A 16,666-nucleotide genomic window follows, 5' to 3' on the forward strand; every position below is an offset into this window, starting at 1 on the left:
CTGATTGTAGCCAGTCAAGTCTGATCACAGTTGTTTGGAGACAAGTTGCCTTCCACCAGGGGATGTGTGTAATCTGCTTAAAACTGAAAGTGATCACACATTGGTTGGTGTTGCTCATATCTAAATTTGCTTGATTCAGACAGAAGCTGACATGATAAGTTTGGCTAATTAATGCTGAAAACCTGCTGCATGCATTTGTACCAAGGTGCTTTACAGTGAACACATGATCCATGCTCTTATTATGTAAACAAATTTTGGGCCACAGAGTAGGACATTTAAAAATTCTTTTATCATTGAGGTTTGTTTGTTTTTTTTTTCAGTCTAGCCAGCCTGCAATTTTTATCTAACCATTTTTTTTTGTTAAGCTGAGTTTTCTGTATAAATTACTTTTTTATAGCAGTTTTCTTTTTTGAATATAAACTCCAGCTTATTAATTTTCCATAGTCACCACTTGCAGATGAAAAATGTCTAATTAAAATGTTATAAATAAATATAATCAAAGACATTTGCAGAAATTCTTGTTTTAAATGTATATCGTACATCAGACTGTCGTGTGTTTTATGTTTTTATAATTCTTCACTCAGTGGGGCATCTTTTCATCTGCACTCTTCAAACAGTGCTTTCTCTCTCTCTGTTTTTTTCTACTCTCTTCTTTCATATTCACACCCACAGGCACAGATACTGTGTTTTATCCCCTGACTCCCCTCTTCATCTATGACTGCATCTACGCTTGCTGCTGACACGAGCACCCCGTTATTGCGGAGTTAATTAGTCTTGTGTTTGGCGTTATTGGATATCATATATACAGTGTGCGTGGAACAGCATGGAAAGTCACACAGCACATATTTGAGATGTGTTTATTTTTAGGTGAAATAACTCTATATTGCAGCTTTTGTAAATGGCAGACACGATTGTCAGACTTGCCAGTCCTGATGTTAATGGATTATCTCCATCTCACAGCCATGCCACATTATTATGATTCTATAACACTTGACTTCCTAAGAATACATTGATGCTAATGCACAATTCAGCGTTTAGCATTCAAAGTGCAACTGTGCTTTATATGCTCTCACTCTTGAGTTCTGTAGACAACACTCCTGCAGTTTTCAAAGCCTTGCAGGGGGAAAAGTTCCTCAAGTGTCATGACTTCAAATTTTTTATTTTTAGCCATAAATATACAAGTTGTCTTAGCTCACCCTTTCATAAAAATTAGCAAAACTGTACAAGCTTGTGCAGGACAGCCTTGGTTCTTCACTGTTTAGCCAACATGACTGATGACTTGTCATATGATGTCTACATTAGAATTATTCCCCATTGAAATAGCTTTTATACTTTTTTTTTGAAGAGGCAAATCTCCAAAATTAGAGATCTCAAATTAAAAGTCTACCTCTTTTTTTTTTTCAATTTTTTTTTTAAAGCTTCTCCTTTCTATAGGATACATATGAAGTTTATATTTTTGTCCTACTCTCTATGCTATTTAAATGCTTTCTGTGATGTCTTATAACAACCCCAGTGAAGGCCACAAGCTGAAACAGGTCATTCAAATTCTACAAGTATTGCCGGAGGTTTAAAAACCTTCAGACTTTATGCTCTTCTGGCACAACTCCGTGAAGTACTTCATGTACTGAACGAGCCTCTGCCCTTAACTGAAGAACTTAGAAAACCAAAGTAAAAACCAAAAACTGCCAAGCCCATTTGAAGAGTCCAGGGAAAACCAATCCACTTACCTTCAAAACGCACCAATTTAATTAATTTGTATTCGTGAATGTAACAAAAGCTCTGAAATGATGTTGAAGGTTCACATGGTGTACACGTCAGCCTTCAATACTAAACCATTTCCACTGGGTTTGACACGTGCTCTTTCTCTCTCTTGCAGCCCAGACACCATTGCTACCTGTTGGTACATCCTGCTCTCAGGATCGGTCTTCGTCAAGGAGCACATGTACCTGGCAAGGTGCTGGTATGTATCACTCACAGAAGAGAAAAACAATATGATGGGGTGAGACAAGGTGACGATCAGTCTAGGGGAGATAAGGTGGGATTAGATATTACACATCCGCACTCCATATGACTGCTGCCAAGATGTCTGTATATATGCGCCTCCATCTTTACGCTAGAAAATGGAAATGGCAGAGCTGTGATTTATGAAAAGATGGCGCCTACTGATATGTAAAGGAATCGTTTGTGTATATGTGCACACACAAAGACACATACTTGTATATCGTGCTTGTAATTCTATGTTAAACAACACAGAGCAGATTCCTTTTTCCAAGCCCCCTGCTCATGTAGTTACAGCTCTGTAGATGCTAATATGTTTTTTCTGTTTTATCTGTGGAATGGTTGTTGTGTTGTCGTGCCCGGACACAAGGATTTCTGATTTTCCACTCGGATATCTATCAATATTGTACAGTTCTAAATTGCTGCTCTTTGGCAGGGAGTTGCTCATGTGTGTAACACATATTATAGTAATGTACATCCATAATGGGCATTATGTGAAATCAAATGGGAAAGTGCTGAAAAATCATTTTGAGTCTATTCTGACCTAAGTACAGAGCCAAATATAAGAAAGAAAGCTTGCCGGTAGTCCGTCAGTGAGAGATTAGGTTTTATATCTGGGCGGAGATTCATCAGTAACATTTGTGATTTAATAAGGCCATATCATATAAAAATGTCAAGTCCTCCTCGTCTTTAGAGCAGCCAAACTGCCAAAATAAATTGCAGTTCTTTACACAGAGCCGTTGCACCTGTTTAAACACTGGAACTGATGGTAATAGAAAAAGCTGTGACAGCAGTTGCTGGAGGCCGAGCCTTCGCTCCATGTTTACCTTTCCCTCTGCTGTTATAGTTGGACTGAAACAGAAGCAACACATGCCAGAAATGAAAAGGAGAGGACAGAAATATCTAACCCCTCCAAAAAACCCAAAACAAAACAAAAAAAGTTCAACTTTTGGTTGATTGCTTTATCTCTTAGACTAGGCTAAACATACTCACAATCACAGCACTTAAATGGGATCATACATTCATATGTTTCTTGCACCTCTAGCATCAGTCTGTAGTTTTCCAAGCAATTCCCTGTAGTTTTAATGATTATTTACGATGTGAGAACATTTCAGAGTTGGATGAAAACTGTAAGGATTCCACTCAAAAGCCCATCTTCCATCCTCTGACCATTTCTGCCGTCACCAAAAAAATAAAAAATAAGAAATGGATGTGACAAGTAGGGCTGGGCGATACGGCCTAAAATCCATATCACGGTATAATTTGAAGCACGTGCGGTAACGATATATATCGCGATATATTCTTTTCTTCTGTATAATGTATTTTACACACTATAAGGCACACTTAAAATCCTTTAATTTTCTCAAGCATCGACAGTGTGCCTTATGTATGAATTCTGACCTCGAACCGATTTTATGTGGTACACTGCGCATAGAAATCTGTCAAAAAATGTTTTAGTACCACTTTGGTAAGCTATGAAGGCGCATCGCTTGATGGATTGCCAGAGCATTATGGCTGCCGTAGTCAGGAGCCTCACGCAGTGTTGCCAACTCCTCAGTAAGAAAAATGACTATTGGCTGACCGAAAAGTCGCTAGAAGTCGCTAACTGACATCATCGCCTAATTTGCATAATAGGTCATGCTAATGTAATTGTAACCTACGTTGTTGGAGAGAGAAATAACATTGAAGAACATGGAAGAGAAAGTGAGTTAAAAATGTCCATTGAGATCGAATGCCTGCTTAAGGTATTTCTGCATTGGCTTCAACCCAAAACGCTAGGTCCATGTTTTATACTGGGTATTGCGCCACCGTGCTGATGAAATAAAAGCATCAAAAATAAGTTAACAGCTATGGCAGAGAACCTTAATATGCACGTGAGCCAAAGTCAGACACAAAAACGTGATTAAAAATTAATGGTAAAAAACCACAGCAGCACGGTGGCACGGTGGTTAGCACTGTTGCCGCACAGCAAGAAGGTCCTGAGTTCAATTCCACCATCAGGCCGGGGTCTTTCTGTGTGGAGTTTGCATGTTCTCCCCGTGTTTGCGTGGGTTCTCTCCGGGTACTCCGGCTTCCTCCCACCGTCCAAAGACATGCAGCTTGTGGGGATAGGTTAATTGGATAAGCCAAATTGCCACTAGGTGTGAATGTGAGTGTGAATGGTTGTCTGTCCCTATGTGTTGGCCCTGCGACAGACTGGCGACCTGTCCAGGGTGTACCCTGCCTCTCGCCCTATGACAGCTGGAATAGGCTCCAGCGCCCCCCGCGACCCTGAAAAGGATAAGCGGAAGCGAATGGATGGATGGATGGTAAAAAACCCTCTATTTGTATGGCGCTTTTCTAGTCCCTAAGCGCTTGACATATCCAGTCATCCACCCATTCACACACACATTCACACACTGGTGATGGCAAGCTACATTATAGCCACAGCCACCCTGGGGCACACTGACAGAGGCGAGGCTGCCGGACATTGGCGCCACCGGGCCCTCTGACCACCACCAGTAGGCAACGGGTGAAGTGTCTTGCCCAAGGACACAACGACAGAGACTGTCCAAGCCGGGGCTCGAACCGTCAACCTTCCGATTATAAGGCGAACTCCCAACTCTCGAGCCACGATCGCCCATTAGGAAATGAAATTACTAAACCACACAGCTGGTTTCAGAAAAGTCCTGTTAACAAATATTAAAATGCTTACAGATCATTTTTCCGTCAAGTAAATGTTGCAGCCTTTGCATGACATAAGTTAAAAAAAAATAGCTATCACTAGCTCCAGCAACTTTTGTTGGCTGACTGTTACTCAGAGTGTTGGCATAGTAAGCAGAACTGAAACCTCAATTCAACAGTTAGTGCAGTTTCTAGTTCTTTTAATTGTAACACAAAGCGCCAAGTGACCAACTGTGACAGAGAGAATTGTTGGACTAGTATCAATAACGTGTGTGTGTGTGTGTGTGTGTGTGTGTGTGTGTGTGTGTGTGTGTGTGTGTGTGTGTGTGTGTGTGTGTGTGTGTGTGTTTGTGTGTGTGTGTGTGTGTGTGTCATTCCATTGTGGCCCAGTTGATAACATAGTGAAGGGTAGGATGGGGGGTAGGTTGGTTGACTGGAAAGGACTGGAGGGTGTGTCTGTGTGTTGGAGTATGAGCAGCAGCAGCAGGGGGCTTGGAAGGGGTCACTGAGAGAGCTAATAGGTGTGTGTGTGTGTGTGTGTGTGTGTGTGTGTGTGTGTGTGTGTGTGTGTGTGTGTGTAAGAGTGAGAGGGTGTGTGTGTGTGTGTGTGTGTAAGAGTGAGAGGGTGTGTGTGTGTGTGTGTGTGTGTGTGTGTGTGTGTGTGGGTGGGTGTAGGAGAGCAAAGAATGCGGAACCCCTGGCAGAGCAGTGGATGGCCATGTGTTCCTGAGCAGCCTGCCTGCCTGGAGCCCAAAAGCACATCCAGGCAGGAAATGAGCAGACTACACACACGTGCACACACACGCGCGCGCACACACACTGACAAATAGAAACCTCACTGGAGCCAGCGGACAGACAGACAGAAGTGAACAGAGAGAGAACACTTCTCCTTTAGTTTAACTAAAAGCCTCTTCTGCTTTCTTTCTGAGGAAACTTCTCACTAGTTCACACTCTGGAGTACAAAACAAACACACTTGGATGTAATCCTGGATTATCTAAATAATGAACCTTTCTCCCCTCTTCATTGCGGATAATATGTTGGATAATATTTCACATACAAGGAATCCAAAGGAGTGGACCCCCTGTGTTCCTGATCCTGGTTAGTAATGTTAAAGCTTTTTGTTATACACTTGCTGTAAGGCGACGGGGATTTCGGGGTAATTCTGGAGTTTTTTGTTTTTCTTTTTCAAAACTCCCTCGCTATTTCTTTACGCATTCTTCAGCCCAGCACGCTTCATTTCCTGCCTGCCTGCCATAGTTTAACCAGCTGGACAACCAGGCTCTCCCTAGGGCACTGTGGCTTAGCACTGCTCTAAAAAACACGCTACTGAGTCCTGTGTGTTTTCATACATATCTACAATGGCTTTTTTAAAGACAGGCAGTCCTCTATTCTCACATTGCCAACACCTTTAAACAAGTATGTTGACTAAAATAGAATATGTAGTGCTTTTTTTTTTTTTTTTTATACCTTTGAAAAAAGCAGAAAATTCAGTTTGTTACTAAACTCGTCATATATAAAACTAAAGATACGGAGCAAAGATTGTCCCCATTCAAAAGTGAAACATCCAAGTAAAATATTCAAAATTATTGGTGAGATTATTACAAAATTTCCTATTTTTCTTGTACTTCTTCTCCTTGAGTTCAAAGAAAACTGCTCACTTCTCTATGTTTTCTGGAACATTGCTGTCCTAGGAGGAAGTGAAAAGTACAACAACATCACACGCAGCAGAGGGATGAATGAATGTTAGTTTTGTCATTCCCTAAGATGTGGAGGAAAAAAAAGTCAATCGCTGCATTGGAGTTGAGCAGTAGCTGTTAATGGTGCTTATTTAATTGTAATTTTTAAAATCTGATATGGATACATTTGAGGTCACCCGTTTAACTGATTGCTGATTTCCACATGAATGTGTTGTGATGTTTCTGAATGACCCACTGGATCATTACTTGGAGTACTTGGAGTCTGTCTTTTGGTGTGCTGGTGGTCTCGCTGCTGGCCAGCTCCTCAGTCTTCTTTGATTATGAGTCAGAGCTGTCAGTGTTGGCCAACCAAGCACTAAAAATGAGAAGAAAACCAGTCGGGGAGACTGAGAAGTAGATGTCTAAGTATGGTGAACTGTGTCTTTACTGCTTGTCATTATTACCATGGAAACTTGGGTGCCAAATGGGCACGGACCTCTGTTGGGGTTTAATTAACGCATTTCTTTCAGACTTTATCAAATTGCGCACTTGGAGGTTGTTCAGAATAACATAGCTTGTCGGTTTGGAAGTTTGTGGAAACTTTTCTGGATTCATTTTCACACCTGGCAAAGTTGTATGTGAGACTGCAAAAGTATTAATCAGTCGAATTGGATAATCAGCGGGCCTCTGCCAGCTATGGGTCTGTTTAATCTCAGAGCCCAGTGACTGAATAGCACAGGTAGCTCACAGTGAGCGAATGTGCGTCATGTCCTGCCCTTCCTACCCTCCGTATATGCCTTACCCAGGCACCAACTTTTGTCTAAGCAAGAACATTTCCACTAGTGAGAATACACGTAACATGGAAAGACTTGTTGCTTTTGTCCTGCAATCATTTTTTGAATACCTGCATACTTTGGAGGGAGCGGATCATTTTTGGCATTCTTCGGAGGCAATAATACCGCGTGGAAAAAATGCAGCAGGTCAAGCCTGGCACATCCTACATTGTCATCAAACACAGATTTGAATCTTGTCAGAATTCTCTGCATTACACAACAACTTGAGCTTGATTTATCATTCTGTGTTGAATCTTCTCAAAGCTTGTGATGTAGACTACGTGACTGGCCGACGCCAGCATGGAGGAAATGATGGTACACAACATGCCAATCAGTCATTGCAGACTGCGCAAGTGCAGCATGTAGTTAATCGTCTCATCATCTCAAACCGCAACTTTAACGTGGGCTCAAAAGGTAGAGCGCATCGTTGACCAATCGGGAGGTCACTGGTTCAGTCCTGTTCTCCTCGAGTCTGTGTGTCAGTGTCCTTTGACAAGATGCTGAACCAACCTTCTCCTGATGCATCCATGAACATGTGAGTGTGTGCATGGTAGGTTAGAGCGCTGTAAATATACTTGAAGTGTTCACTAAAACTAAAAGAGAGCTATTTGCTATTTAGTTAATATTGTTTTTGCGCTATTGAGAATGTTGTCGGTTTTTCCACGCTTCAGACAATAGACACCTCAAGGTGTGTGTGTGTGTGTGTGTGTGTGGTCAGTTCCTATACCAGCTGTCATGGTTTATTGCCCAGGGCACTGCAGCTGTCACTGAACCTGTTCTCAGCTCTGCCGACAACTTGTTTTTGCTGGAAAAGGAGGGGAGAGAAATCATCACCTGCTGAAATCCAGCAAAGGCACAGCCTCAGTAGTTCGAAGGGACGAGATTTCCCTTCCAAAAAGGTGAAAGAGATGATGGGGATTAAAGTCGATTTATTGTAGAAGTACTCCCCACTTACTAACGCGAGAGGAATTTATTGTTTAAAGCTTTTGTGAAAAACCAGTGCCTCGCAGACATAATACATTTCCAGCCTTTAAAATACCATACAGGTTGGTTGTACTAATGGTGATTTCTTTAACAAAGTGCATAAGCATTTGGTGCCTGTGGATAAATGGATGAATAGATGGATGGAGCATTGAAGCCTGTTGTGATAAATTGAGGCAGATAAGGGTTTGTGCTGTGTGTAGTATTATCTTTAGAACAGCATACATCATACATTAATGCAGCATACATTATTGATGCTTCTGCTCCGTAATTGCAGGAATGCATCTGAAAGCTAATTTCCTGTCATGACATCATGAGTCAATGTCAGTCTGATATATTTTATGGAGATCTGAATGAGATCCATCTGTTCACACCTCTAAAATCAATAGGCTACACCACAATTCTATTTTTGTTAATATAGAGATTATTATTGTTACAAGAAATTTACATAAATTTCATAAAAATGAAATAAATGCATAAAAATGTCGTTTTTAATGCATCTAAAAGGTTATATTTGGGAATTTGGAATCATCTTGCACTTCCTCTACTTGGACAGTGCTGTACACGTTTTCTTATAACCGCTGCATTACTTAAGCCATAATAGCCAAGAAATTTTCACTTGTTAAAAACTAGTTGTTTAGTTTAGACCTCAGTCTAAATTTGCTTTGGTTGCTAGCAGGTTGCCGTGATCTCCCATAGTTTATTTTAGATGCCAACTTGTTTGCAAACACTCACCAACTGCTTGCTGAGGAGAACAATGAAAAGTGAGACTTAAAGCAGACTCAAACTATTCGCTTTCAAAGTAAAAGTTGCACCCTTTGAAATGTATTGGTTGTAGCGGTAAGACAGTTTTTATTTTGGAGGCGAATCTTCTCCCTTTCTCCTTTGGTTTGCACTTGTTCAGGTTTCACCACAGTTCAGCGTCTTCAGTGCAAACCATCAGCTTCTATTCATACAGACATAAGAGTAACTACCCAAGAATTAGAGTGCAGCGAGACCTTAACTACCGCAGCCCCACACACACTAGCATTGTGTGGATAAATGTTTGGCGCAGCAGTGTTTGTCAGCATGTTTTGGGCTTTTACCTTGTAAGACTGAAGGCTAATGTTTGGCCATAGTGTGGTTTTAGAAGGCTGTCTAATTTCCTGTGTGAGGCACAGATTCACACCAAATAACAACAGAGCGTTATCACATTTCAGTTCAGTCAGGGCAGCAGCATCATTTGGTGGGTACAAATATGTGCGCCCACACATAACCTCGGTAACTCGCTTACAGTTGACTCAAGTTTGTTTGGCTCTTGTGCTCTTTGTGGAAATGCAGTAAGATCAAAACCGAAGAAAAAATATTGAGCAAGCGAACACAAACACATAAAGCACATACAGTATAATGCTGTGGATGTGAAGGGCTGAAATCTTTTCTCCTTTAGCATCAAACTGCAGCTCTCCTGTATTTCTCTGGACAACCTGTCTCTCTGCCCTGCGCGCACCCGCCCACACACAGTGAGGAGACAGGCTTGGCAGGCTTTGTGTAGCGCTGACAGGGACCAGGCGTCTCGCCTCAGTGGAGTGCGGAGAGATCCTGTCAGAGTCAGACTGACCTCCAGGCTAAGGGCTCTGAACAAACTCCCTGCCCAGCTGACTGCATTCCTCATTGGGAACAATTGAGTTTATACTCTGCTGGGAGACACTCTATGGATAGACAGTGATTTTGATCATTTGTGTTTGTTTGCTTATTCCCTTGTGCGTTGTCGGTTTTTGTTTTTCTAATAAAATCAGATCAGAACATCTAAAGAAACAATACAGACTTGCAGATGTGAAAAAAAGAACAGTCTGTGGTGTGAAACAATTTGGGGAATGTAAACTGGACCCAGTGGTCAGGCCCATGTGTTGCGTGGCATTGATGGATGAGGGCAAACCCTCTGCAGCTGTAGAAATGCTTTCTGCAGCAGATTTGTGCCTCTTACCTGTGGGGAGGCACGAAACGGCTCAAAATCACGAGAGATGAACAAGAAAGTTTTCTATTATTAATTGATCCAAATCCAGTAAACAAAGATGCAATGTGCACCTTTTCAAGGCATGCTTTGAACTTTAAAGCCCTTCTCCAACTGTCAGCACTATATAAATGGTATTAAAATGAGAAAATCAATAGAACTGATAATGGGTTTTACTGTCCCCAGACTCACCTGAACAGAGCACTTTATGAAAACAAGAAGTGCCTCATATTTTCTAGGCTTAGTGAATAATTTAGTTTTCTATAGAAAACCTAATGTAATGCTTTTGTGCTTTAATTGTGCTACCAAAAGAAAAAAGTGGCCTGAGTGTATGCGACAGGTACGTGCCAAATAAATCCACACACCACTATTTTGGCCTTTTTCAGCTGCTAAGAGAGAGGTTTCCATGGAAGTGGCGGCTTCCTTCATCTTTTGTGGCTGTAGGTTTGTTTCCTCCCTCAGTGTTAGGCACTAAAGGTTTGGCTTCCACTAATATATCCTGGAAAAATCTGTTTATTAGAAGAAAAGCGTGATTTAAAAAAAAGTTTCTATCATTAGAACGCATTACAAAGACAGACTTTTATGTGAGGCCTAAATTCAGAGTGTTGTTTGTGTCAGTAAGAAGCTGTTATTTAAGATGTGACTAGATGAAAGTTTTCTTTTTTCTTTTTTTTTGACTTAGAGGAAGCAAAGACCGGCAGTAAAAGGAGTGAAGGAAATGATGAAAGGGAATACAGAATGAGATGAGGAGAGAAGGGAGGAAAACGGCAAAAGCAAAAAAATATATAGAAAAGAGAGAGACGGAAAAGATGGATTTGCCTTTGGAAAGGAAGCAAATGAATAAAAACAGGAAGAGCAATATGAAGTTAAAGGGAATTATTTACAAGTGGTATAATATGGATGCAGGAAAAAAGAAAACACGGAGTCATTGGAAGGGTGAAGATGATCAGAAGGGAAAGGGGGTGGAGGTGAAGCACAAAGAGAGATGTATTAAGGAAACAAGAAGGATATGAGCGAGGAAAGCAAAAAGCTGCAAACCAGATGGGCGCCACCTTGTGACAGTGTGAGAATGAAATCGGAGAAGAGTGAAAGTTTGTTCTCTCCCAGCTCAGCACGCTTCCATGATTAAAACCAGCCTCTTCTCCCCGATCCTCAAACAATGCTGAGGCACCACTTTTAGCATGAAGACGTGTTTTCAGTGCAGCGTGTTCTCAGGATTAAGCTCACACACTACTCACACACTTACAGAGCATATGTGCCAACAGGAAGCTTTCAGCATCCATGTGATCATAATGATGAATCCATTTAATCATCAATTCAGTCTAGACGTCAGCAAGAAGATGCATCAGCTGCACGTAGAATGTAAATGGCGGCTGACATGTTACAATGTTATAACATCAAAGTCAAGTAGAGTTTATTTGTAACAAAGGTTTCATTGTACCAAACATATCCTTAGTCATCTCCATGGAGAAGAAAAGGCCAAACTCACCCATGTGGTCTCGCCACAGCATCAGCTGCTCCACTCCTGCTTGTCAGTGGACAAAATGACCCAGCTGACTGCAGAGAGACTCACACTGTGCAAAAGCTGTTTACTTATAACGGTGTGGTTGGCCTGATCCAGATTGATCTTCTGCATTTAGCTCTTTTTTTTTTTTCCTAATTGACAGAGAAGCACAAAAGTTCTGCGTCCATTATAAGAGATGTAAGCAGTCTGTATGCTTTTTCATTAACATACACTGTGTTTACACTTGTCCTGTGTGGTCAGATCACTCAGTACAAGTGTAAACAACCACCAAGATCCGAAGTAATTTGATCGGTGTAACCACTCTGCAATGTGGCCTGGGACAAATTTGGCCTGATATAACAGAAAAAATACCATCAATGCACGATGTGCTGGTACTTTTCTAAGAAGCGTAAACAGAGTCTTATTTATTTCTTTTTAGTCTCTCTGTACCTTTAAATGTATAACACAAATGCTTATTTAGCGACTTTCTCTTTTCTATCAGCGGTTGAACTTTTGCCACAAACCACTGACACAACTGAACTGCTAAAACCCATCTCACAGAGTAGTGAGACTAGCTTTTACATTTTCCTTCTAACTGCAGTTGAAAGACCTAGTGGCACGCCAGATTGGGAAGCTGTTACTTCCTCAAGTCAAGGACTTTGAGTATCTCAGGGTCTTATTAAAGAGTTGGGGGAGAACGGAGTAGGAGATTGACAGACAGACTGGTTGGTGCCGCATCTGTTGTGACGCTGAAGATTTACTGGTCAATGTACGTTCCTACACCCACCTATAAACACGAGGTGTGGTTGTATAAGCGGTGGATGTGATGTCCACCTGGGGAGAAACCTCAGGGCAGATACGGGACATGCTTGAGAGATTATGTCTCTCTGCTGCACCCACAGACCAAACCCAGATAAAATGGATGGATCAAACTGGAAATCTGTTTTTCAAAGCTTGCGTAGCTGCTGACAAAAACCCACTGGGGTAGAGCTTAATGTTTTCTATTATTATGCTGTCATTATAACTAATTTTAGCTCTTCTACCACACGCAGTGAAGTGAGATGCAAAAGAGTGTCACCAAAGGCGCCCCATCAGTGGGGTTGCCAGCTAGCGTCTACTGAGAAACTGTCATTACACATAAAATTACACAAAGCTGTGACTGCCCTTCAAAACTGCATTGGAAGTTGTTTTTATTTAATGTCCAGAGCTGATACTAACTGAGAAAAATGCTTCAAAATTATGTATAAAGAATATTCACACATGGATTGGGAAGGGATTAATCAGATATCAATAAAATGGTGAAATTATTATATATATATATATTTTTTTTTTAAAAATCATCTTTTGCAACAAAGAAAATTTGCTTTTTCTTTAAACATGTGAAAACTGTAAAACTGGTCACTGCCTTAAGCTATAATTTGACATTCGATCTCTCACACTATTTCCTTTTACATCTCATGTTGGCCACAGCTATTTCTGGCACACTTGAGCTTATCTGGTTTGAAGTATGTGTGAGGTGCACACATTGTCACTGCACATTCTTCTGCCTGCTTGTTTCTGTGACGTGTGCAATTTTATTTGTGTATAAAAGTTGTATTAGATTGATCTAAGGTCAGAGCAAAGCTTAACCACAAACCGAGTCTAGCACAAAATTGCTGTTGTAAATTCATCGGCCTGTATTCCCGGTACTGTGTCTGTGGTCGGGCAGATATGATCGACTGCGTCTGTTTCTACTGTCTCTCATGATATTCGTGTCATCTCTGCAGTGTGTTTATTTCTGTTTTAACACTCACTTTTTGTGTGTCGCTGCCCTTTCTCCACAGTTTTGGCAAGCAGCTGGGAGGTAGACGAGGCTGTGAATGCATCACTTTGGAGCCATCAGAAATGATTGTGGTGAGTAGAGACACCGTCTCTTGTTCTCCCTCTCTGTTTTAGACTCGGTCTGTCTTTTGTCCCTCTCCCAAGCCCTTTTATCCTCCCATGCACTCTCCCATCTCTGGGCTTTGATAATATTTCTATTTTTCTATCTTTATTTGATGTCTGCAGTACCTTTTCCCCCTCCCTCCATTGTCATTGTCCTGATCACCCTTTTCATCTTCTTTTTGCCCATTTCTGTTCTTTCTTCTCTGTTCTCTGCATTTTCTTATAGCATAAGCATTATCTACATCTTCAGTATTATAAAGGACCATATTTTTAATTGATATTACATCTAGAAGGTTATACGCTCTCTGTTCAGACTCGGCTTCAAAACGGATTGGACAGCGCTTAACAGTGCAAATCGATACTGAGACAAGCATCCTGCAAAAGCAACCCAAGAGATTGTCAAGACAAAGAGATACTCAAGTATCCGAGGCTGTGTTAAAAAGATTTCTTATATTTAAAACGATGTAAGTTTGGTTTACCCAGCACTCTATCGCATGGTAACACCAGGATCCATGCTGTTTACTTCACCTGTCTGTGGTTTTAATTTAGTGTCTTTCAATATCACAAAGACTTCATTCAGGTCAAGTTTGCCATAACATTTAGTATATAAGAATGTTGTTTTTGTTTGCCTCCACAAGGTCGCGTACAAATTTCTGTCCTCTTCCTACCTAATAGTTCTTCCTGCTCTCATTTTCCTCTTTTGCCTGAGCTTTGTCTGAGGGACTAGAAGGATACGATGGGATGAGATAAGCTGCAAAGTTTTATACAAAAAGAGGACAGGTAACACCAGTTCCACTGATGCTATTGAATAGGAAATAAAGAAATAAACTAAATAAATTTAACCCCAGATAACCCCCAGATAATCTGGTTGTTTTGGTGCACAGTGCTCTGTAGCAGAGTTGGAACAGGTTGTCTCCAGGGTGCGATGGGTCAGCAGTTATGATACCTGTCTATTTCCTGATTTACAGTTACTGAATAGAGGGCAATTGAGCACTCTTGTTCTTTTGCAGTCTGTCCATTTTAGTCTGTTCTTGTCCTTTTTGGTGTTTGATCCAAACCATACAGTGGTGGATGTGCAGAGAACACACTGGATTATTTCAGACTAGAAATCAGTTGATTTAAGTAAGTAGCAAATGATTATCAAGCCAGTTAAGCTAATGCTAACGCACATCTATGCTTTGATTGTGTGTGGTGTTTCTAAAGAAGGAACATGTAAAAACTGGTGGATGTTGTAAATTAAATAATGGTGCAAAACAAAGCTTTAGCCAGCCTGTAGTTTAGCTAACTAGCCCTTCAGCAACTACAATATAGAAGTTAAAGTACCTGTTGTGTTTTGCAGAGATAAAGAACAGGACAATTATGCAAGAGTAACAAAGTAGCAACTTGGGCCACTGTGTTTTTTTTCTTCTTCCCCCCATTGTTGCCCTTTCTCGGCTTCACCCAGTGGCTCTCCTTATCTCCTCGGCTCTTTTAAGATTGGTGGGAAGGGTGTTATCATATGACAAAAAAAAGCTTTCAGCACTCACATGTTCTTTGTGGCTTTTGGAAACCCTGCCCCAATAGTCTCAGGGACATCAGAACTTTCCTGGAAATGTTCTGCAGTGGAAAAAAAACATGACAATAGTAAGGTGCTCTTTCAGCAAGGCGCCTAATCTTGAACTACACCCATGGGCCCATTCAGAGGCGATTGCTATGGTAACAGAGAGCAGCGATACTGACAGTCTTCCAGGTATGATTGTGTGATAGTTTGTGAATATGGGAAGAAGAGCCTGTGAATTTAGTCCACTCATTTGCCCGGGGCACGAGAGATACATTTAAATTCAATTTAATTGTGAAAAGAAGAGTGTGTGGCTGAGGGAATAAAATTGGTTTGAATTAAACTGGCCTTTGAATTAAATCACTGAATTAAACAGTTCACTGTGTGTGTCACACACAGTGAGTGAAGAGAGGTGGGTGAGGGTTAGAAAGAGACCAAATGAACCAGCTTATCAGAACCTTAGAAAGGACACAAGTTTTCTTGCTTCTTTGTATATGACTGTTTTTAAGTTACAAACAGCACTGCCTTGGAAAAGAAACTCTGAAGCAAGGCTGAATGATAATATGGGAACTATGGTGTGCTATATAGACAAAAGAATCTGGCCTTACTTCTTAACCTTTGAATTTAGGTTTGTTTAGTCAAGCGCATAGCCACGCAGTCTGCCTTTACAAACATTTGTGAATCGATGAGCTCGCTGAATTCCAGCTTGGTACTTTAATAGCATGCCAGATTCCTTCTCTCCTAGATATTCCATGATAAACTGTAAGTGGAAGCTTTTAGGAACCACAGGAACTCAGCCATGAAGTGTCAGACCACATGAAGTCACAGAGTGGGGTCATTTCACTTGATAACTGTAGAGTTCCAACCTTCCTCTGACATTAACATCAGCACAAGAAACTGTGTGCTGTGAGCTTCGTGACATGGGTTTCCAACGCTAAAGAGCTTCTATAGGTTTAATTTATTGGTGGCCCAAGAAATAACGTATGTCTGTATGCCAATTCAAAGAGCAATAAAAAAACAAGACCATCTTAGAGTGGTTGATAAATACTATCTGGAAAGCATTGTTCAAAAGGACCCCAGTAAGTTAAAACTAAAGAATTATTGAATAACCACTTTTTTGTATTGAAAATACCAAGAAATGCTAATCGAAACACACACTTTTATGCACACATGGGTAAATACACAAAGGGCAGAGGGACTGCGGTCCAGTCACACTGCATTGCAGCCAATCGGCTAATTAGGACCATGGGAATAGTAGAGGGAATATTATCTGTAGCTTTCGTCATGACTCTGGTCACAGGATGACAGGGACTGACATTCAAAGACTGACAGGGTGGGGTTGTTTGTGTGTGTGTTCGTGTCTGGTTGGGGGAATAGATGAAATTAAAAAGAAGCACGCAGCGGGAAAAAGAGAGTAAGGAATGAAAAAGTGGAGAAAAAAAATAGCCGATGATGCATGCTGCCAGGCAAATGATCAGATAGACGGAGTGGAATGTAAACCGGGAGATGAGTCGACGTGAAGTTAGTCACACAGGCATATTAAAATGTTTAGAGGAAGC

General features: G+C 41.1%; 1 protein-coding gene across 2 annotated transcripts in view; it reads left to right on the forward strand.

The window, feature by feature from the left end:
- The window catches only part of rapgef6 (Rap guanine nucleotide exchange factor (GEF) 6), a 139,100-nt gene that overhangs the window by 37,562 nt on the left and 84,872 nt on the right, over positions 1–16,666 (forward strand). The window contains exons 4-5 of one of the 2 annotated variants that reach the window (XM_012922040.4): positions 1,877–1,960; positions 13,471–13,540. In XM_012922040.4, the coding sequence (XP_012777494.1) occupies positions 1,877–1,960; positions 13,471–13,540 (154 nt within the window). Of the gene's footprint in view, positions 1–1,876; positions 1,961–5,441; positions 5,762–13,470; positions 13,541–16,666 lie in introns of those variants that run through there. The other variant, XM_076889354.1, reaches the window with a different exon arrangement.

Source organism: Maylandia zebra, linkage group LG10 (assembly GCF_041146795.1).
Source record: "Maylandia zebra isolate NMK-2024a linkage group LG10, Mzebra_GT3a, whole genome shotgun sequence".
Taxonomy (NCBI): Eukaryota; Metazoa; Chordata; class Actinopteri; order Cichliformes; family Cichlidae; genus Maylandia; species Maylandia zebra.